Source organism: Ambystoma mexicanum, chromosome 2q (assembly GCF_040938575.1).
Source record: "Ambystoma mexicanum isolate Mex_15411 chromosome 2q, UKY_AmexF1_1, whole genome shotgun sequence".
Lineage (NCBI taxonomy): Eukaryota > Metazoa > Chordata > Amphibia > Caudata > Ambystomatidae > Ambystoma > Ambystoma mexicanum.
Genome location: NC_090924.1, coordinates 458,812,511 through 458,837,050, shown reverse-complemented (window position 1 = coordinate 458,837,050; position 24,540 = coordinate 458,812,511). Strand labels below are relative to the sequence as shown.

The 24,540-nt window shown below is 45.1% G+C and overlaps 1 protein-coding gene across 2 annotated transcripts in view; it reads right to left on the bottom strand.

Moving 5' to 3' along the window:
* The window catches only part of PTPN18 (protein tyrosine phosphatase non-receptor type 18), a 674,845-nt gene that overhangs the window by 239,527 nt on the left and 410,778 nt on the right, over window positions 1-24,540 (bottom strand). For both annotated transcript variants that reach the window (XM_069647567.1, XM_069647566.1), the window contains exon 7: window positions 20,156-20,218. In XM_069647567.1, the coding sequence (XP_069503668.1) occupies window positions 20,156-20,218 (63 nt within the window). The remainder of the gene's footprint in view (window positions 1-20,155; window positions 20,219-24,540) is intronic.

The window sequence follows — 24,540 nt, the reverse complement described above, 5'->3', positions numbered from 1 at the left end:
CACTGGCCTCCAAGTGAGTAGTTGTCAAAGATGTGTTCAATACAATCTCCTCTAATCGATTTTTAAAATGTCATTGTGTTGCTTTAGTTTATCCATTGACAAATAGGGCACAACATAAATATTCTGGAAAATCTGGACTGAAAGCTTATGAAGCTTGAAGAAGGATTTTGTTACACGGCTTGGTGGCTGAGGTTATTCTGTGTAGCAATGCTCAGTGGAGCAACTTTCCTGAAAAGGTTGGGGCGTGGGGGGAACATGACATCTAAATGAAAGGGGCGTCTGCCAAATGAGTGGGACAAAATGGTATGCCACAAGCATTTGAGGGGACAAACACCCGTGCCTCACCCTTAAAATTATGGCCATGACAATGCTGGAAAGGTTTAGGTAATACCCCCAGGGATCAACATGCACAGGTCCTAATTACTGCAGAATTAAAACAACATGCTGTTTTATATTTTAATTTTACTGTTTCGGGTAGCCTTCATACTTGTCAGAAACACCAGCTTACCATACGCAAGGACCCTGCCCAAGTCACCCAAGTCATACTGGCCAATCCCTCTTCACAAACATTTTTCAACTCTCTCTCCGCCAGCCTGCTAGCAGCCACCATTATGTGCGTGAAGGCTTCGTTTTTTAGTTTTGTATTGCAGAGCGCATGGCGATCTATAAAGACGTCTTAACACTAATTTACAGTTCTCATTTTTCATTTAAAAGCTTTATTTGGATTAGACCTTCAGCACAATTCATCACCACAGTCAATCAATTTACACACAATTCTTGCATTATACCCACAAAAATATTAAGAACACATATAAATCTTAAAATGGGATATACGTTAATTATTATCTTGCTGCTAGAATTACCCCGTATGAGTAGAGCAAGCTCTCAGCCTCATATCACTTGCCAGTGTAAGATTTTAAAAATACTCATCACCCTCCTTCTTAGTAACACGTATCCAGGTACGATGCACGTATCCAGGTACGATGCACGTATCCAGGTACGATGCACGTATCCAGGTACGATGCACGTATCTAGCCGAGGCAAGCACAACTTCCCACTCCAATTAGCACGTTAAAAACAGAATAGCTTCTCGGGTGTTCCTTATCCTTGCATCAATCAATACAGCTTTTTAAGTGTCTACGCCTTAGCTCTTGTGAAACAGGGCAGATTAACAGGAAGTGAGTCAAAGATTAATTTGCCAATCTGCAAAGGGCACATTCGCCAGATGTTCACAGCGACCATGCCCGGGTGCATCAGGCTTTATGCAAGATCCCAAGCCTAAAGCAAATATAAAGGGAGCGTTCATAGGGGGGGATGAATTTCGTCTAATATATGTTTGCATTTTGCCATCCTGTTACAAGGTAAGAATTCTGGGCCATTCTTCAATGAGCACCTCAATACTTCTAACTATTCAAGGGCGTTGCTCTTCGCAATTACTTTGAGTTTGGCTTTAGATGTTATTTGACACTCAGGAGGATTGTCCCATAAGGATTTAACATTCAACCTACACAACAATTCTCTTGCATGGACAATCCAATCACACCTCTTTGCACCTTCTAATTGTAAAATTCCCTCAGGGCATCTCCATAGGGAACTAAACTCAGGGACAACCAAAGTCTTACCCAGTATAATGCAGGTCTAAGGGCAATCTGGTCAGCTATGATATGATAGTCTATTTGTATAGCGCCTATACACATGTGTTTCAAAGGGCTTCAAGGCAGGGGGGGAGCAAGGGAAAATACAATGACATTCTTATAAGGCTTTTAGACATTAAGAATGGATAATTAACTATTGTAATAGGCCTGACGACATTTCTGATAGTGCAAGAGCATCGACAATAAATAAGGGGAAGGAGGGAGGGGTGGGGAAGGAGGGAGAGGAACAGACACAACTATCATACTAAGCCTGACGAAATTTCTGATAGTGTAAGAACATTGACGATAAATGAGGGAAAGGAGGGACGGGGGGGAGGGACAGACAAAACTATCATAATAGGCCTGGCCATGCTACTGATAGTGCAAGTGCATTGATTATGGTGGGGGGAGGGTGGAGGGAAGAGACGGTGCAGGCACGGAAAGGAAGAAAAGACTGAGAATTAGTGACCAGGAGCAAACAAACAGATGGAGTGAACACGCAAGGATTCAAACGTCACTGCTGAGCACATTGTGAAGCAAGAGTCCAGCATGTGCATGCCATGATTCAAAGTCATTAAATGAACACAGCATGATTCAGGACCACTATGAGAATGTAATGATTCAAAAGTCCAATATGAATACACTCAGATTCTAGATCATTGAACCATCTGGAGTCAAAAAGATAAGTTGAAAGCATTCAGCATCATAGTGATTTGATGGTACCTCCATAACGTGGCCACAGTTGCAGACTTCAGAGCAGGGCGAGTTTGCTGAAGCAGAGGAGGCATTGTGATTATAGAATGCTGTGGAGTGGGAAAGCTCAGAGTGATATCAGTGCTTCCCAGGACACAGTGTAGGAGGCGAGACCCCAGGCCGTACAGATAGCGGACTGCGAGCAGACAGGGGGCATGCATAGCGGGCCTTGGAGGCGGCCGGGCATACGCATCGTCACTCTGTCAGTATCTTTGTTGGCTTAGGTGTGGCGGGAAACCCACCCGCGGATACTCCTTGGTCATCGACGACTTCGACTTTCTCTGGCAGGACAAAGCAGTCGACAGTGATGGCAAGTGAGCCCTTCATTCAATGTTCTTAGGCAAGGTGGATTGTTGCGGCTCTGGTTGCCGTGCAGCACAGTGTCAGCTGTCCCTGCTTCTGGGCAACATGACTCGGCTGGCTTCCAGCAGGTACCGAGATCCTGCAAACCCTAGTCGACGGCAATGGACATCGATGGCCTCGATGTCCTGGTGCTTCACTTCAAGATTCTCAATGAACCCCTTCTCTGGTCGACAGCCTTTTGGGGCTTGCTTCCAGGGTACCTCGATGAAGATCATCATCAGCACGATGTTCCCTTGTAGCTCGGGGAGAAGTCTCCTAGCAATAGCTTCTTCAATATATTCTCGATTGAAAATAGGAGAGATGTGTTGGAATAGCCCCAGATCTTAGAACCACAAAGGGCTGCTGGTGAGGCTTGTTTTTCAAATAGTTCCAGGGCCTGCAAAATTACCCCACCACCATGACCCAAGCCCCTGATGTCAGATCACTGTGGAGAGGCAGAGAAGAGTTGACCGCAGAATCCACGGAGCTGCGAGAAGCCACAAACACCAAGCACAGATGCTGGTGGCCCGGCGGAGCAGACAATGGCAAAGCCATTCGCAGGACGAAGTTCGAGGAACCATCCAACGTGGTGGCGCAACAACAGAAGTACTGTGGTGGGCCAGGTACCCATCTAACAATGCCGAAACCTGGACGACAGGGTGTGTTGAGAGCTCCCATCCGGCGTTGTTCACTGTACGCGGCCAGCTGCAGAGACGCCGAGTCCGGTATGCATGTGAAGCCAGAAAGCAAGAAGCAAGAATGTAAACAAACATACCTGAGCGAGCGCCAAGCCGCAGAAGGTCACCCATGACAAATTAAGGTACAAGGGTGAACTGCAGAAGCGGGAAGCCGCCGGGGCAAGATGTAATAAAGAGAAGGGACTATAATTGTGATCAGGGTGATAATGGAACATTGAACAGTGTAACCTGATATCTGAGGAATTATTCAAAAACCTGGAGAATAAGAATGATTGTGAATCATTAAGAAAGTCTAAACAAATATCCTGGGCGAGAGAGAGAAGACCACAAGAGATAATTCGAAAAGAGATCATTGTTGGAGTGTGGGAAGACTACTTAATGAGAAACTGTCTAAAGTGTTATAAGCTAAGAGTACAGAGTGAACCCATAAGGAACGGAATTTCTAAAAGAGACATTTGCATATTGAAGATTGGTGTATAACAAAATAACCCTGAGAGAAAGTCTAATGACAAATGGCCAAGGGGAGAAAGCCAGAAGAGAAACCTTCTTTGGCCACTTTTAGTTGTTATTCATAGGGTCAGGTAGATTTAGGGTTGGACTGAGGACATTTTGAGTTTGGATTTATGATGAAGAAGAGCACCGTAGTTTAATTCAGTTAGCTAGGGACTCCCCCTATAGCGATAGGGTGAGTAAAGCCTGTTTCCTTATTATTTAAATAAAAGAACATTATAATGTCCACTATGTGTCTGCCTCCTTCTTCTGACCCACCTCAGCAGCTTCAGCTGAACAGTGCTTTTGAACAAGCGGGTGTCGGGGATGGAGGCTCATCAAGAAGTAGAACAAGCACGCTCAGGATGCATGTGCTGTGTGTAGTACACAACAATATGCATTCTGGGACATGTAGTCCTCTCATAGTAAAATCAAAAATGCAGCTGTGAGAGTCGGTAGCAAATAAAAACAAGAAATAATAAACACTAATAACAATTTGCTCAAAAGACAACAGGAGATAAATAAAACAACAAATAATCAAATAATAAATCAGTACACAAAAACATTGTTGAAGGGACGTTATGGTTAAGTTGCACTAGCAAAAACCTATGAAATTTAATGGAAAAACATTGTTAAAGGGACGTTATGGTTACAGGTAAAACCGAAACCCGCCACAAATTCGACAGTTATGGTAGGCTAAGCAACCATAACTCACGCCACCAGTGTGCAGTGCAAGGAATAACACCCATGACATCAAAGCACACTGCAAGTATCCGTAGGACTCCATTAGCGTCCGCATGTCCGCATGATCTAATGCACTTTTAAGTAGTTGTGGAAGCGCACGTGTATCCGTTCCACACATATACCCATGCATAGATCATCTACTGTGTGCTGGTAACACTGCCCCTGTCGCCAGCCCTATGCATTCATACAGTAGGCTAGCGTATTTCAAGTACTGTTGCCCACTACGTGGGTGGCTCTGAAAACCTACCAATGCGTGGCTAAAGCACGCCTCACTGTATGATGCCCATTGATAAACAAGGAACAGCAACCTGCAGTGTAACGTGGGCGTGGTAAATGTCACATTAATTTGATTGATGTGCTGCTTGCCTTTCCATGACCCGTGAACCAGACACATCGTGTCTGCACTGAGCAGTGTGACGGAAAATGTCAAGAGGTCACCTGCGGGTCGTACAGTTGAAGAAAACATGTAACTGCAGGTGGAAGAGTTTGTAATCAGTCTGCAAAATGGCAACGTTGGTGCAGCTTGCTCATGCACATACAAGTGCATGTAAAGGCAAGTAAGCAAACAGTGCAATATGCAGAGCGCAAACAATGTTAGTGGTGCTTAGAAAAGTACTGTACCTGCATGGGTCACACAGAATAAATGCCTTCCTCCTCCACGTAATGAAGCTGTGTTTCGCGTTGTTGTAAATATTCTTGTATTCCAGAATGTGTGCATCTCCGTGAATGGTACCCCTAAGAGTAATGGCGTAGCATGAAGTGTTTGTACTACATGTGATGACAACTAAAATGAAAGCACAAGGGACCAGTGGGCAGTGTACCGCCCTTCCAACAATAACATGGGATAAATGCATGTACAGCATTTGCCACATCTGCTGCGGGCAACAAAAGGGGCACTCCTGTAGGGCAGTGGAGCTCTAAAACATCATTGCAGAACATACGGCGTGCTACAGACCCTTACACAGCAAAGGGCATTTTGTTGTGCATGTACTGCAATGTGCTACTCTACAGAGGGAAGGTACTTGGAAGTGCGTGGAAAGGGTCGTTCTGGGAGCATGACAATGACTGGCGCCTATGTAAGTCAGGGCCACCCAATAATTCCATCTCTGGGCACATCCCCTATGGTATCCATGTAGGTCCTGCCCCTTCTGGACCAGGCCTTTCCTGCTGGTTCCTTCTGTGGGGTGTGTCAGAAGACCATACGAAATGAAAAATAAACTGGAAAAGGAAAAAAGGGAAATAAAGAAAGCACCTTTTCGAGATGAACAATGGAATTGCCAATGAACAGATGCAGGGCGGGAATCGTGGCACTGTGCAAAACACAGTAGTTCAATCGGTTGGAAAGGGGGTCTCTGTAGAAAGAGGTTTCTTTAGGTGTTACAGAGCATTTTGAACACTGTCAGTGTGCAACACTTACTGCAAAAATGTTTCACTACTTTCAAGAAGGGCACCAAGGCCGTTTGGAAAGGGTGTGCAGAAATCGGGATGGCATGCATAGTAATATGAACGTTATAGCTGGGGAAAAGTGTTAATACTGTGAAACTTCATAATCCCATCTGTGAAGTACGTCATTTTCACAAGTCATCCAAAGACACAAATACACTTCTTCACAATGTACCGTTCTCTCTCCATTTGCGAACCAAATAGAAAATGACACAGCCACATCGATGTCTGCATAATACTATAGAAAGTTATGCAAGAGATCGGAAACAAATGCATGACCTGGGCAAGTGCTGCCTTTATCGCAAAGGACACTGAAACTCGTATAACGTGCTGTGCAATTTTCTATCCACAATCAACACCATTAATATCGACATGATTGCCTGTCACCAAAGTGTCACACAGACAAACCAAAATCAATCACTTCATTGTACGTACTCCATAGCACTATACTATACATCCACATGATAGATTCCAAAAGGAGCAGCCACTGCACAGTGTTTTCCATTCACTTTCAGTTACTGTATTTTGAAGTCCCTTAAAACCTGCAGGCTGTGTCTCGTGAAACACACAGCCATAACCACACCCTCTGCATGTCTTTCGACAAATACACTGTGTACCACACTGTGTGCATACACACCACACCCAGAAAACGTATTGATCAATCCCTTAGGCTCAACTAGCCCATTTCTATGGGCGTCAGCTGCAAAAGGGGTGTATCTAACACGTGCCACCCTGTAAGTATTGTGATATTTGCTGACTTTTTCGTGCTGGGGCGCGAGCGGGAGTGGTTTAATAACTTTCAACCACAGTAGGGGACATCGTTAGGTGTGGCGGCTCTTAAAAGAGCCTTTGTTTTTTTATTTTTTTATAAAGGTGCTTCCAAACAAACACCATTTTTGCGGTTTGTACAAGTACGTTTGTATTTTCAACGTCAGCTCACAGATTTACAATAGGGTCTTCACTGCAGCCTGTAGATTTTGAAAGAAAATGTCATTGCGACTGGTCAACAATGACATGCTGTTTCCTTTGAAAAGGTGTATATAGCGAGAACAAATGTTATCATTCTCACAGGAGAACATCCCAACAGCACTCAAGAAGTCACACATGCTTCTATTGATGAGACCTCTTCCGACCTCTGGCTGGTGACAGGAATCATTGGAATAGTTCCACACTATTCTCGTGGGTATACATAAGAAAAGCACTTTGGCAGTGGAAAGAAATGTGCTGCACTGCTTTCATCATCTTTTTCAGTTGACGGAAAGAATGGGAAGAAGGCATGAAACCCAAAAAGATGGCTCCAAAGTGCACAACCACAATATGTACAGATCCAGAAGTGGCCATGCATTGACATTCTACAAGCACCCCGCCAAAATAGCACGCTTCTACACTGTGCCACAAAGCCTCCACTCCCTCCAAACCGAAATTGCCAAAAAGCCTTCTTGGATGGCATACACAACCAGATCTTCCACAAAGGCCTCACCCACGAGGAAAACTGTGTGGGCTGCCATGTTGGCCAGCCGCATTACACAAAGTAGTGGAACAAATAATTGCCGCCCTTTCCTGTGACGTACACCCATAGCACCTGATTGGCCAAAGGCCATATTCCCATTTCCATTGGCCACCATGGTGAGAAGCGCTGAATGTGGCACGTGCCTTTCTCCAAGTACCGCGAGGATCGTGCCCCAGTAAAGCAGGAGGAGTCCATCTCCCTATTAATGCTCTTTCCTGTGACGTACACCCTGAGCACCTGATTGGCCAAAGGCCATAGTCCCATTTCCATTGGCCAGCACTGTGAGAAGCGCAGAATGGGGCAAGTGCCTTTCTCCAAGTACTGCGAGGGCCGTGCTCCAGTAAATCAGGAGGAGTCCTTCTTCCTATTGATACGCTTTCCTGTGATGCACACCCTGAGCACCACCTGATAGGACAATCGCTACAGTCCCATTTCCATAGGCCAGCATGGTGAGAAACGGTGAATGTGGCACGTGCGGGTCCTCAAGTACGTTGAGGGCCGGTCCGAGTGAAGCAGGAGTCTCTCTTCCTATTGCTGCACACCCTAAGCATCTGATTGGACAACCCCCACAGTTCCATTTCCGTAACCACCACCCGCAAAATCCCCAGATGTGGCTTTTGTGCTGGGTGCGGGTGTGAGGGAATAACTTGCAACGAGGATGGGGGAGTTAGTGGTAAGGGACGGCTCTTAAAATAGCCTGTTTGTTTTGATTTGTTTTAGATGCTTCTACATAAACACCCTTTCATTAGTACAGTAAACTCTTCACTGCATCCTGTAAACGGGCAAACAAAACTGCAATGCCAATGGGTGACAACAAAATGCAATTTTCTTGGAAAATCTCAGAATTTCCACAACTAATTAGCTCATTGTTGCAGAAGAACATTCCACGAGCAGACAAAAAAGTATACATGCTTCTGTTGATGAGACGCCTTCCTGCGTCTGGCTCGGGACAACATCCATGAGCAGTGGCCCATACTCTTTGTGGTATTATGGATGAGAAAAGCACCTTGGCGGTGGGAAAAACTGTCCTCACGACATCCAGCAATCTCCTTAGTCTACGGAACAAATCTAAGCAAGCCAAGTAACCCATATGCATGCCGCCGTAGTGGATGACGATAACATCTACTGCTGCAAAAGTGGCGAGGTCTTTGCAAAGTGCATGCATAGCAGCAAAATTGCACTCATACACAGTGTTCCACAATGCGTCCACTCCTTCCAAACCAAAATTGCTGTCAAAGTGTCTTTGCAGGGCATAGTTGTGCAGATCTATGACAAAGTTATCACCTACAGTCAACACAATGCGTTTCACCATGTCAGCCACCCTCAGCACATGGGGATCAGCAACCTTGTCTTACACTGGTTCAAGTCCCACCTCACCAACAGTTTGTTCAGATGCACTTCTCTATATCGCCAATGCTACCTGTCGAGTCCCGCAGGATTCCATCCTCTCCCCAGTTATCTTCAATCTATACATAGAGCTATTGGGAGCCCTCCTAACCACACACAACATCCACATCTGCCAATATGCCAATGACACACAGCTATACCTCAAGATCAACTCCATCAAGGACGTACAATGGCTCAAAACCTGCCTCTCGCTGGTCCAGTCTTGGATGTCCAGTGCATACTTGAATCTCAACCCCATCAAGACCAAATTCCTACTCTTCACCAACAACACCGAACAACCAGACATACAGACCTGGCTAACAACCATGAATCTTTAAGGTTTCACACTCAAGTTCACCGCCTGTGCCAAGTCCCTCGGGTTCCACATCAACAAACACCTCCCCTTCAAGACACACATAGCTAAGAAAACTCAGACAGCTTGGTATCAGCTCTCCCTCCTGCGGAAAGTCAAGCCCTTTCTCTCTGTGGACAGCTTTAGATCCACTGTTCAAGCACTGGTCCTATCCCACCTGGATGGGGGTAAAGCACGCCTTGTGGCCTCCCGTCGTCCTCCCATGTGCCCCTGAGAAGTGTCCTATACGCAGCCGCACGCCTCATCAAGGGTCTATGCAGATATGACTACAGCACCCCAGCCCTCACCAACCTTCACCGGCTCCCACTGCACACAAAAATCACCTTCAAGTCTTGCTGCTTCATCTTTAAGGCAGCCACCCAGATACCTCGCAGAGAAACTCAGCATCTCCGGTGGGCAGCGCGCCGCCAGAAGCCAGGACACGTGCAGACTTTAAATCTGCCACTGCAAAAAGGAAGGCACCAGAAAACAAGCCTTCTCCTCCTATGCCCCAAGAGTATGGAACCTCCTCCCAGTCAACATCACACTTGCCCCCACGTTCCTACAATTCAGAAAAGAACTCAAGATCCACCTCTTCAATGTGTCTCTCCTCCTCAACACCTAGGCCATCACATCGCACCTCGAGCCACCTACCTTGCTAGACGGTGCCACCCCCTTTTCCTCCCCACCAGCAGCTGTACCCCTCCTCTGTGCCCCTGTTTTTCCTAACACCCGTTGTATCATCTGTTCTGTTGCTACATCTGAAAAGCGCTCTGCTATGCATCTGTACTGTTGTATACCTCTGTAAAGTGCTCTGTTGTGTATCTGTTCTGTTACCTCTGTAAAGTGCTCAGTTGCTTCTCAAAGCTAGGTCCGCACTCAGTAAATACCATAATAATAGTAATAATAATACCCCACAACTTCCCAGAAAAATTGACCCCAGCTACTGCTCAAATAATTTGTTGAACAGTCACGAATTACAATTTGGTATATGTCACATTTGTATGGTGTTTTTGGACTATAAGTCAGATCTCGATAATGTTTGATGGGGACACGTTAAATAGAATCACAGAAATGGACCATAAGGGACTGTCAAGACGCTTCTAGTTGTTATTCAACTCGGCAACCACTAGGTGGCAGTATTGAATCTTTACAAAGCACCCCAATGGGGCTTGCATTTTTAACCGGTGGCAAACGACGCCGATATCAACGCATGATGCGATATAAACGGGTCTTTGGAATCATTTCTGCGTTATATACTGTAGTCGTAGTTTTAATTTTGAAAATGCAATATTGACAATCTTATTATACGGGCAAATCAACATCATTTATAAGCCGTATAGTTAGTGCTTATAAGCTGGGCAGTAATACCACCTAGTGGTCGCAGTCTTGACTAACAGGTGCCACTTGATGGTTATTACGTGGGCCCCAACGTAAGCGTCATACATAATGGGAACAGGAAACTTGGTCACAGTAAATGGATATTGTCCAGCAACAAAGTAACATTTGAAAAATTGCCTGCTCCAAGGACAGCGCTATCCTTTTGATTTGTAGCAGCTGCTGTGCACAGAACAACGAGGACGTAGCAAATGAAACGGTAGCCAACCCTTGAGGTAGATGGTTCTGCTTTCTAAAATTCAAGCACATAGACGTCACCGGGCCTGATTCACAGAATCGTTTTATAATGGCGCAATCCCATCGGAAAACGCCCTGTGAATCAGGCCCACAGTGTCTAATGTGCAACAGTGGTGGCCTTTTTTTAACCGAAAAGAAAGGACGACACGTGACAACTTAATAATGAAAGACTTAGCTCAAACGTAAATGCACAGTCAGAAAGTTCGATTTCGCCATGGTCCTGCGCCAACCGAGGAGAGAACAAATGTGACCGCTATTTGCTTCTGTATTTAACAGGAAAACAACTTTGAAATGTAGGTAGGGGTGAACATGCTATATGGTCCTTTTTTCACAATGCAAAAGTAAAATACCAGTATTAATGTACCGACCATTATTTATTGTAAAATAATCTGTCTGGTTGAATAGTGTCTATTTTCTGAACATGCACAGTGGAGCAAAGAAGCTGCTCCGCCTAACTTCCACGGAAAATGGCGGTAAAGCTCTGGCCCTGTCCCGGTGGTTGAGGTAGCTCAATGCTGTCGTGCTGTCCATTTGAAAGTTCCTGGAGTACCACTGGAATGAAGACAAGATTCCAGGGCTCAAAAGACACATGTCGGTTCCTTCCAGTAGGATGACAGCCTCAATTCCTTTCTGGACCACTTGCTGCGCATTCTCCTGGACCGCGCCTCAGACTGCTGGTATCTGAAGTACTTGTGTTCATTCGTGGTGGAGAGAGCGGAAATCCGGTTCGAAGGTTGACAGAAGGCTGCCACGCTACATGGCCATCTTGTTTGAATTCAGGACTTTAGACACTTGTTGAATTCTGGAGATGTAAACCTCCTATTTGAGTGTAGATGAGATAAGTAGTCTGAGATGGGGTCTGGTGTAGGGCACCCTGGAGAGACAATTTCCCCTTGAATAGTGAGCTACTTCCTGAGTGGGGCTTCCTGGCACTGTTGTAAACTCTAGACCAGCTGCCGGAGTCTGCATGCTCAATTCTCTGGAAAGTGTATGGACCCCTGATGAGTGGACCACCTCAATCCCAAGAAGTTCATATGTAAGACTGTGGTGCAATTTCTGGAGATGTATCGCAAAACCTGTCAAGGTTCCACCCACATGTGTGCACTAGCCAGCCATCTAGGGAACGGCAGACGGCAAGTCCCTCCTCCTGCAGGAAGGCCACGGCTAACGCCAGGCCCTTTGGGAAGACTCTTGGAGCTACGTCAGACAAAAGGGAGTGGCCATATATTGCAAATGGCATTACCCAAGGCAAAACAGGGGAACTGATGATGACACTGCATGACAGAAATGCGCACGCAAGCCCCCATCAAGGCCAAGGAGGCCAAAAAGGTCACTCGGAGCCGCCACAAAATGATGCGCTGTAGCCTCGCCTTTGTGAAATGGATGGCCTGGACGGATCGATTCATGACTTTTAATCAAAAACAAGTCAGAAGCTCCCCGAAAACTTCAAGAGTATGAAGATGAATGAAGGGGTTCCCCGGCCCCGCTGCTCCTAAGGTACAGGCAGGGTGGCAGGGTTGCCAGTGTGGGTCTTTAGGACTTTATGGCAGATTGTCAGATACATGGCTTTGGGGTGAGGGCGAGGATAAGCAGGTGCAAAGTAAGGCTGTTAAGGAAACAGGGCAGCGACATTACCAGGTGAGGGCGGCTGCATACGCAGCAATGTAAAGGTGTTGCTGGGAAGTAAGAGAAAAGGAAGCCCTTGACCTTGCACGCTTCCGGTTGTAATTGCACTTCCTGTCCTGCGCGACGGTCATTTCCAGTCTCAGAGTCTTGAGGCACTTCTCAAAATAGAAGACAGGCGTTTAAAAAAAAAGCTTACAAAATAGTGGAAGTAAGAGGCTGAAAGAGTTCCGGGTTAGGAAATCGGCAGACGTTAACACATTAATGGTAAGGAACTAGACAGTTCATATTTTGAAAATTATTATATATCCTTTGCAAATAGGCAAGCAGGGCTGCAGTTTCTTCCGTTTTTGTGTCAACCCTTAAGATCCAATATCTGATGAAAACACCATTAAAAGAAGCGCGTTCAGTGAGTATGTGCAAATCAAGTGAGAACCAAACACCTTTTAGCGCCATGAAACCGTGTGCCCGCATATCATGGGTGCCTTGGAGAACGGGTTCTTCAGGAGAGTTATTAGGCCAGTTTAGGAGGAAACCCCCTTTATTTCAGAACACGAAAGATTGCCACAGGTGAAGGGGCCGCGAGTTCTGTTTCACGATTACAGAACACGTATTTACTATGAGGGCATGCTGATACAGGATCTCGGGAGGATAGCTCAGGGGCAACGTGCTCGCATTGAAAGCAAGACGACACGTCGGCAACACAGGTTCGATCCCATGGTCCGCACTTAGAACGTTATACATATCATATCATATATATCTAGAATTGCCCCTTTTGCTAGTGATAAGGATGGAGGCCTATACGTATTTTTTTAAGCAACCAACTGGAACACCGTTTATCTTATGATGACTACTTTATGCAAGCTAAATGCCAATAATAAACATTGTTTAACCAATCATTAAATGTTATTAGGTTGATTACAACACACAAACTAAACACAAACGGAAAGAGCACGTCTGACATTATTCGGGTTTGGAAATGTCATTGTACGATACTGTCAAATTCCGCATGATGGCGACATTGCACAATTAATATTGTATTTACCTTTCGCTAAGGAGATAAACGTTCGCTCGCTACCACTAAACTGTGAATAATGATTACCAGACATGTATCAACCACCTTCCAATGGAATCAGGGGACAGCCCCACAGCCCCCTGATCCCATTATACCGCACAAAAGATGCAGGGGGCACCCCGCAACTCCCGCCCACCCATCTACGGCATAATAAATTCAATGAAAGAGATGTTTTAAAGGTATTCCTTGCGCATGAAAGTCGCATTGCGTGACTTTGTCAAAACACTAATTCGCAGTTATGTCACACGATGAGAACAATTCGATGTAATCTCCCACTCCCTAAAATGTGACGTGTTAATCATGAATAGCACCACACAGTGCCCTATAAATGACCACTTTAAATTGGATTATAATGAAGCGGAAGAGGTCGAGCAGGAAATCGCTCATTGAGCCCAAGGACTAGTCAGTGCAGTTCGCAAGGTCAGATTGTGCACAACTCGAGGGAAAGCAGCCTCCACAGGAGCATTGCAGAGGATCCCCCAGCAAAGTTAAGGAAACTGAGTTTGCATTTCCCTCCCTAACCTGTACCCCCCCTCCTTTAACCATATGTTCTGCTTCCCAGAGGGGATCTGAGCAAGCAGTCCAGGCTGCAAACACCTGATTTGCATTTGGTCCTTCCCCTTTGTGTAAAGACTTGCAGGCTGAAGAACTATGGATTGGAGGGTTACCCAGAATGATGCCAGAAGGAAACTGGTCAGTCATCACCTCTTTTGTGTTGCTGTGCCCCCCCTCTCCATGTCTTTGCACTATGGCTGTACCGAATAGCATATTTAGTAATGGGCCGAATACCGAATAGTTTGTCAACTATTCGGCCAAAGCTGAATATGAAGCCGAATAGTTGCTTTATTTAATAAATCATGTACCAAACTTCGAAAAACACACTTATTAAAAAAACAAATAAAGCACCATTTTAAATGCATTGTGTACTTGTATTTCTCTTGATTGTAATTAATGTAGCATCTTTATTTAAAGTATAAAAGCCAGAAATAAAGCAGATATAACCAAAATGAAGGGACCAAATGTACAGAAGATTGTTGCATATTCAGCGCCAGTTAAAGTAGGAGGCTTCACAAATGCAAAAGGACTGCCTTTGTGAATCAGATGCATTACATTCTCTATCCAGTTGCAACAAAGTCGATGTGGTCGAGTTTCAAAACTTCTTTGCAGTTCACATAGAAATGTATAAAATGGTTCATACAGGACACAAGTCAAGAGGAAATCTGAAATGTGTGAACTCCATCTCACAACTATTCACCCCAACCAAACAAATGCTGCTCACTTTTCACTTATCCTCCCCACTCCTTCTCACCAATACACAAACACATGCAACTTATACTTCCTGATAAAATATCAGAGAATGTTAAACTCAGGGATCAAGTCCTTAAAAAAAGAAAAGGGAGGACTATGACCTACTCAATGGGAAGTGACTTGGCATAACTGTGCACATTTCTTTAGGTTTGTTTTTTCCAACTGAAAAAAGTGCACATTGCATATAAACATTCGCCAAAAGAAAAGATGTTCCTGTGTTGTTGCAGGCAAAGTATAAAAGATTAGCACCTTTTTTGTCTAAAACTCTGTAACAAAACATACCCTAAAGAGCGGATTACAATATAAGATATTTTTCAGTTGTGTAATAGCAATTTGTCTGGTCTAATTATATTCAGTTTTGCAAACTGAAGTCAATATTTGCCTTTATGAGTTCATGTTACATTGTATTCAAATGAGAATGTCAAAGTATTCGGCAAGAGCTGAATAGCAATAAACTATTTGGCCGGAGCCGAATAGCTTTTTTTCAGTTAGAATTCGACCGAATACTTACTCGAAGCCAAAGTACCCTATCTAGTCTAGCCTTCTAATTGCACCACCATTATTGTACCCAATTACTGTACACCCTTGTTGCACAATTCTCTATGGCTTCATGTGTCACAGATGGCCTCAAGAACTCACCAACTCTCGAAGACAGCTCAAGCATTTTTATTTGAGAAATTGTAAAAGGGGCTTTCAGGGGCTGTTCCTTTCTATCTCATCTAGGGCATGCCATTCTCTGCCCTGGTGCCCCTCAACCCCAGCATGGTCTCTAGAGATCAGTAACCCCATCTGTCCAAAATTCTACTTGACTGGTATTGATGGCGTAAGGGCAAACACCCTTTTTAACTATCTTGCTTTGGGAACAATCTTGGTGGTCCCTAACCTAGGTTCCCCAATGCAATTCAGTAGAAGGATAGGGGCCTTCCAGACATTCGGGACCCATTTGGTCCTTACTTTTCACACCCCTACACTCTCATCTCCAAAATGTTTTATCATTCCTTTGCCTTCCTTGTAATCCCCTCCCCTTCTTCCTCCCACTCTCTGTGGTCTCACACTCTCCATCGCTCTTCGCATCCCTCCCTCCAGTGTTGTCTTTATCTCGCTACTCTCCTCTGCTCTCCTTCACTATCTTCACCTCTCTACACCACTACTACCGTTCCCTCTCCACTCTGCTACTACTCTCCTCTCCATGCTACTACTACTCTCCACTCTACTCACGATTGCTCTCTCCTCTCCGATATCCACACTACTACTACTCTCAACCCACACCTCCTTCCACGGTCACCCCACTTTCCCTCTCCCAGCCACCTGGTCTCATTTATTCTCTACTCTACTAGTCTTGCTTTCACTCCTGGCACGCACACTCACATCCAAGTATCACTTTCTCTCATAAAGCAATACCTCATTGTGCACACTCTCTCAGCAATCCTTTTCCATGCTCCACTGCACCGTTCTTCCTCCGCTATGTCCTGTGGCCTTCCTTCTCCTCCCTCCTTCCTCCTCCTTTGACCTCACTTCAACCACCCACACCGTCCTGTTTCCCGTTCCCCTTTTTATCTGCCCTCTTCCCCCTACATTGGGTTGCACCTTCAGCTGGTTCCCCAGGCAAACTGCTGTCTATTTTCCCCCAGAGGTGGGATTACAGGTAAGGAAAGACATAATAAGCCCCACCCACTTTTTGTACGCAAGTCCGCCAGTATTCGGGAATGACGGCCCACACTCAACATTGGCAATGTGCCAATTCGTAATATTCTGAGCAGGATGGCTGCTTTGTTGTGCATCCTATCCTGAATGTCTGTAGTGGGTCGAGCTCTGGGACTGCTGACTTGCGGTGCAGATCGTTCCGTTGGCCTGGTTACAGTTAAATGTCTGTGGCGCACAGAGAGTAGGGCTTGCCTCTTTGCCATGTGGACTGTGCTTTTGCTCCACTGATGATGCACTGCAGTTCTGTGTCACGGAGAGGGCTGAAAAGGGCTGATTTGTTGTTGGGAATGCTCTGTCGGTTCACCATCTCTTGCTGTCCCTCGCTGGGCTGCTCTTTCCGAGGAAGCCTGCTGACACCCCACGTTCACACCATGATCGACCAACTAACCCACTTTTCCTGTCTTCGCCTCCCAGGAAAACCCAAATATAAATGATCACTATGCAATAACAGGCCTTAGGCGCTTTCATACAGGAATATTTATGTTTTTAGTCATGTCCATGCAAATTTTATGTTTATGTTTATTTATATCGCGCTCAATTGACCCGGAGGCATGATGGCGCACACAAAACACAAAATCGTACAAGGGGAACCTAATTCAGTAATAACAATACTAGTGCCTGAAAAACAAACTAGGCATAATCAATCAAGTTAGTTCAGAACAATGTTCAGCTTAGAATACGATGATACATGATTCAAATTAGGAAGTCTGTGCTAAAACAGAGACAGAGTGCTAGATCTGCATCCCACCACAATGAAATCGGTATTGTCAAGGCTATACCAGTTCTCAATTTGAGTTCTCCGGAGTACCCTGAGATCCTGTGATCTAATAGAGTTAGCAGCCACATTTTTGTTGAGCCAGGCTAGTATTTTGTTTTTAAGGGACTCCTTAGATTCGAAATGGACCGGTTTCTCCACGTTAGTAAAAATAACATTTCTGTTGTCCAGAACGAAGCTCCTGAGGTTAGGGTCTGTAATTTTAGCCATTGCTGATTTTTTGAGTCGTAAATCCTTTTGATGTATGGTGGGCAATATAATAGATTTGATTGAAGGTAAGGTCCCCACTAAAGAAACTTCAACCTCGGGACAAGGGGCAGAAACCACCAATTTCTTTTGCAATGCTAGAATCAGATTATGCCGGTTCTGTGCCAAGAGAGAAGAAAAGGAAACCATCAGACATCTCCTTTTAGATTGCATAGGACTGGAAAAAGAGAGACTGACCCACATGATACATCTATTTGAGGGCATATCCCATTATGACGAGGAATTTTGGTGGAATCGCGTAATGGAAGGAGAGAGAACATACGAGACCATCGCGGTGACTCAATTTCTGCAGAACATTGATTTAACAAAAGTCTAGAAGTGGATCATTTACATTTCTTTTTTGTTCTCCTCATCTTTACCAACTCTCTCTTTCTCTCTCCCTCCCCTGTCATGATTTATTAAGACTGTACACTTATGCAATCTTTCATGAAGGATGTAGGAATTGTTTTTAAAAAAGATGTGAAAACATTTTAAATAAAAAAATATATATATATATATTGGAAGCAATGGGGGTTGTTAGATCAGCATGATGAGACCCATGATGGCTGGCCAGATAAAGTTTGCGAGGACTTTTCATTTTTGAGCTGACAAGATTCTGCGGAGTACACTGGGGAGGGGGAGAGGGGTTGAGGAATTTATGACCAACCGATATCACCCAAAGCCGTAAGTTCTCGAAATTTAAACAACACCCCAGGTCCTGTATCAACTGATCCTTGTAGGACGTCCAGTTCTGATTGGTTTTAGGGGTAAGCAGTCCCATGTTGAGACTGTCTGGTATCATATCTCCCAACTGCCTCCCCCTAGTCATATGCTGCGTTATGACTGATAGGGTAGCCGACTGTGCGCGATCTTCTAAATTATCAGAGTCCTCATTCTTCTCAACAGACAGCACTTTTTCCTCACTGCGTTCTTGCAGGAACTCGGGTGTAAAGGGTTGTACATACATAGGAGGGGGAGAGGAGGAACCTACCACCTCAACCCCATTCTTAATATCAGTATTAAGCTATTTGTTGTTACAGAGGAGTTTAGAGAGAAGGCGCTTTTCCTTCTGCAGCATCTGTCTCTTTTTAGCGCTAAGTGCTAGGACCTCCAAAAAACGACTGCGTTTCCCTTGATATTCCTGCGGTGTCAAAGGTGCAGGATTTGACAAGGACTCCTCCACTCCCCCCATGATCATCTGGTCACAAGGTGGAAGTGGGGTGGATATCAAGTCTGCTTCAAGGGAACGGACTATATCCCTATCCATGCAAAGCATGGATTGTAGCCTTGTAATAGGCATAGCTAGTCTGAGGAGAAGTACAGAAAGTAGAAAGCACCGGGGCACAGATACGAGCGGAGTAGCAAGAAATGGAAAAGCAGCTAGTGCTTACCCACATATAGCACCAAACAAGAGCCTAGTAAGGGGCTCCCCCGTGTTACCACCGTCAACACGCGGATGAGAGGAACCGCCCATAGACTGTGGAGATTCGAGAGACGTCAAGGGATGAATGACGCTGTGCTCTCCATAGCCGCCACTGCCTCGGATTGGCACACCTAGCCGATGAACTCCATGAACTCAGTGCAATATGTTCCCACACTAGCCAATCACCTCCCAGTCTAACTCAGTCCAACGACACTTATCATAAAGGTACCCAAAGCAAGGTCTGCCTCCATCATCTGTTACTGTATAGACTGTATTACTTGTGGAAATTACGGTTTGGGTCAATTTGACCTAAAACATTTGACCTAATCACATTTGATCGAATTTATTTGACCTTTTTTCGGTCTAAAAGGTGGGGGGAGACCCCTGCATACCGCCAACTTCCCCTTAACATAATGTATACCCTTACCCACCCCCATATGTATATTTTATTACATTTGACAACAAAAAAAAAGTTTAAAAAAAAAATCGATCAAATGTTTTAGGTCAAATGTCTTTAGGTCAATTATGCTAATACCGAAATTACAGCCTGCTCCTTCAATCAATGCAAACACAAATGTAAATTAGCTATGTTGCAGCGGGTGGCATACAAAGGAAAAATACATAAATATCTATGTACATTATGTTGAAGTGTGAAGGTTTCATTTTTAAAATAGGAGTGGATGAATGGGTACTTGCCTGTGTGTGCTGATGCCTGCATTCCATGACCCCATTGTGATTCCCTTTCATAGAATGGGCCTTCATCTACCCATCCGATGCAACAACTGACCGACCCCATGCATAGCACCCTGCTTGGGTTCGCGCAGTAATTGGTGTAGTCCTCATGCACAGCATTTCTGTTCGAAGTGCTTTGCTTTCACCAGTAACTACATATGCAAGGAAGTAGTCACGCTAGTCTTTCTTTTGCCGCTGCACTCCCTGTGTATAGTGTGCCGAGTCCCACTGTCTTGGTAGTTGTGAGGTGTGTGGCCCACGCCTTCCGTGGCTGTTTACTCACCTTCTGGAAGGTCACCTGCAGTGTTCTGAGGACCACCTCTGCACTGGGCTTCTTCTCCTCCACCTGCAGTGGGCAAGGCACAGCAAAAAGAAATGAATGGCACATCTCAAACATGCAGAAAGAAGCACCATCACGAAAACTCTCCCCAAAGATGCTGCAAAGCATTGAGAGGGAAGCCTCAGGCCAGGTCACAACACAACACTACACATCAACCAGAAAACCCTGTCAGGGGTCTCCAGATGTGTTGGGGCTGGGACTCCAAACATTCCCTCTGCATTGATTCTGCTGGCCAGGGCTAGTGCAAGTTGCAATCCAAAACATCTGGAGAGCCAAAGGTTACAGATCTTTGAGGGCTGGTGTAGGACACAACAAGGGATTTCATCCAGCAAACCTCAGAAATTAATTACAGTGACTCTCAAAGAATGAAACCTAGTCACTATGTTAGTGAGCAAGAACACACGTGCATCACCAGCAGCAAAGGAAAGAACATCAGTGGCCTTGATGGAAGCCATTGTGTGGGATCAGGGTGGTGAAATGCTGAGCCCTGCTGCCAACCGAGGGCTCACTAAGATGTATCGCTATCTTAACATTCGACTCAGCAGAGGCTGGCAACATCTGCGGGCAGCAGGACTGGGTGGGGAACTGCAGGGGCGTGCCAGAATAACCCCACAGCCACATTACAAGTTACCAGGCAATCCCGCCTGTTTTACTGCTCCTCCTAATCGGTGGTTTTGGACACCCAACACCGAAACATTTGCCTTTTTGTTAGAAGTATTATTTCCACAAAAGGTGGTGAAAAAAAGTGCTATGTAGAATTTACTCTGCATGGATTATCAGTACCAACCCTCCCCCACAAAGTAATAAGGAAATTCAGAATGGGGAGTAACAATAACCCTAGGGCTGCCCTAAATCGACTGGTAAATTATTACTGCAGGTAATACCACCAAACTCGTAATGAGTCGCCATGTCTTTGACTCCCAAAGAAAATGTAAAAATGGATGGAGCCCACCTTCCCTTTTCATGGTGGCCATCTTGGAAAAGGATTTTTTTTCCTACAGCGGGGCATCGTACACATTCTGTTGTATGAAGGAAAATCCTTTTTTTAGCCCTCCGGGTTACCGCTTTGGAAACCCGGGGTGCTAATGGCCTTCATCCCCCGTTCCAGGAGCTAGAATGGGAGATAATGGCCTGGAGCCCTCGTATCCACCCTCACTTCGCTCGGGCCGATAACTTGGGCTGCTGGGGCATTATCCCCCATTCCAGCCCCTGGAATGGGGGGATGAATGCCACAATGAAGTCTACTTGTGTTTAAATGTTTTGCAGGGGCAGGAAGACTGGCACGGAGAGTGTAATATGTCAGCCGCTCTTCCCTGCAGCCACCAGCCCAGCCTGTCCCCCCAATACTGCTAAAACGCTCTCCAAAGTGTCCCCTTCACGTAGGCATCATAGTGCACGCCAAGCCGGACTAAACATGGGGCGTAGTGCGAATGGCAAGTGCGAAAAACTGGTGTACCCGTATCAGCTCCAGCTCGCTGCCTATGCATCGGGTGCCGTTTGCACCACTTTACCTAGTTGTACGAACCCTCTTCAATGAGGTAGGAGGAAAGGATTCCTTTTGCCACCACCAGCCAACGGGCACTGAAAGGGAGAGCAGACAAAAGCAAACTGCATAGCAACACTGAAAACTAATGTAGGCAAGGGTGTAGCTTATACTGTAACATTGGTGGTATGCAGCTACAAGGTTCTACCAAAAAGCAATGAGGCCTACCCAGAGTGGAACTGGGGCATAAATGTGTCTCGTAACCAATGAAAAAATGGCCCTAAATTGCAAACAGCAATTCATTCCTTCTGTGACAGACTGTTTGAGTAACACCGAAGGGGAAGGTTTTTGATAAAATGTGGAAATTAAGGAATATTTATTCATTAACACTGGTCAAAACTACTAGACGCATTGTGAAGCAATTTATCAAACTGGCCAACCTGGACCAAACAAGTGGCCTACTTTGACCCGAAAAACTGGCCCAAAATAGCATTTCGCGTTTTTGGTTCGGGCATTGCCCTGTTGCCCTCTAGGCCAGGCCAAGCCTGAGCATACTCAACTAAAAAGGATACCCCGAGTCAGGAACCAGCACATCTTTATCTGAGGTCCAATTGAACAGTAGCTATATCTTACTACGTCTCCCGTGCCTTCATTGCAGAGTGTCTCCCTGCCATAGGTACTCATGCTCGGACCACTTTGAGGGAAACTACCCCTCTCAAAGATCAGATGGTCTCTGGAACCTTCTAACACGTTCATCGCTTTATGGCCGAAAAGGTTCAAGGGTTCAGAGCAGACAAGGGCCCTTCAGAGGAGGCCAGCCTTGCACTGGTTTTCTTCGATATCAAATTTGGATACCAGCTCATTCTACAAACAGAAAACATTGTTTTGCTCAGCCTAACAGGACAGTCCCCCTCGTACTGGTAAAAATAATAAAAGTGTTTAATTTCCAGCGAAATAATCTTATCATGATAGAAATTCTAGTAAGAGTGGGTTGCGGAGGCTAGAAATAGAAAACATATTTTTCCTATTTACAGCGGTCTTTTTCTGTGAATCGTTCAGACTTTTTCTATTTCGAGGGTACCAACCAGCACTAGAATTAGTATTTCATTTTTTATTTCCAAGCAGCAGCCAACATTGGCAGCATCCCTCCAGGATGGAGAAGGGCAGACTGCTTACAAGCGAAATGTGGGATAGTTCTCTGCCTCTACAAGTGACCCACACAGGATTGTGGGCTACCATATTTTGAAAGGGGTGAACTGTGAATGTTGAGAGGTCACTTGTGGGGCAAATGTAACTCCTTTAAATGTAATCGGATTCCTTCATGCGCCTACACCATTGCTAGTGACCTTCAAGTGTGAGCGAAGGGGCTCTGGAACCCGCTGTATGTAGTAAAGGGACGCTGTCATTATAGGTGGAGCAACATTGTAGTCTATCAAGCTATGCTTGAGGATTTTTCTATAATGCACATTTAAGAAAATCCTTCAAACTGACCCCAATTTTGACAGCTACGGAAATTATGATACAGAAATTTAAAATGGTCTGTCAAGTGAGCAAGCTTGGACATGAGCCCATGGTTTTTCTTTCTAAATTAAAAAACATTATTAGCAATTGGTTTATTACAAACCTTTCCGCATTTTCCAACCTTACATTCCACTCATAAAAAACAATGCATCTCATAACAAAAATATACCATTCTTTAAATCTGAGAAAGGTAAAAGCAATCACCATTGCAATAATTCCTCGTTAAACCGTAAACGTTTCAAACACGTCATTTTAACATCTAATGGTAGCTAAAATCAGTGCTGTATCCAGCCCCGTACAGGTCATTTTGCACCGTTCTTCTTCGCAAATGTGCTATAAAACAACGACAATACAAAGTTCCTGAAGCGGCCAGACCAGTGGCATATAATAGAAGTGCTTCAGTGATTCTCTCTGCATAATACGTGTACAAACTCCACACGAGAGATCTCTTTCTGCGCCTGGGCTGCCAGCTACTAATGTTTCTCGCGCAGGGTATACATTAAAACGCAACCTTAAAACATGACTTCTAAAATCGTGGCTAGGAAATGTTGCTAAATAAGCGGGAAGCGCGTTAAAAGTCTTCTCTTCGTAGGTTAAAATGACAGCCAAGTCTTAATCCAGTCACACAGCCACCGTTTCTCCTGTACCAAGACAGGACTGGATATCAGCAGAACTCCCAGGCCCAGCACCAACACCGTAATACACAGTGAGGGACCTATCGCAATGCTCTACCTTTTGCAATTCAAGCAGTCGTCTGAACCTCGCCTGTGCCCATCTCTATCTGTGCACAAACCCACGAGGCTGAAGAGTTATCTTTCAAAAGCTAACAGCTGTGTTTAACAAAGCCACATGAACAGCATAAAACCACCAGCAACATAAACCTAACATAAGTAAGAATTCTCAACTGAGTGAGATGCGTTGGGCAAAGCAAGTATTATTCGGACGGAAAGGACAAAAGAACACAACATAAAGCGTGCATCGGAAAAATGATGGCATGGCCATCCAGCAAAGCACAAGATTTGGAAAGGGACGTGCTTCATTCTCCGCAATACACTTTCCAATACCAGGAAGGGAAACAGCTGTGTGTGTACACTGAACTCACAGGGCTCCACTCATTTACTCCGAATAACAATTTCAGAAGTTGACAATCTTGGGGAGAAAAAACGTGATTGCTCGGTGTGGGATGCTCCAATACATGCATATACAAGGATATACCCATAGGATAATGATGATAACATAGCTCAGTGGGCTGAATGGATGCTGCATCGATTTGTGCGATCTCTATGTCAAACGTTGTAATCTTTGTATCACTCGCACGGTGTCT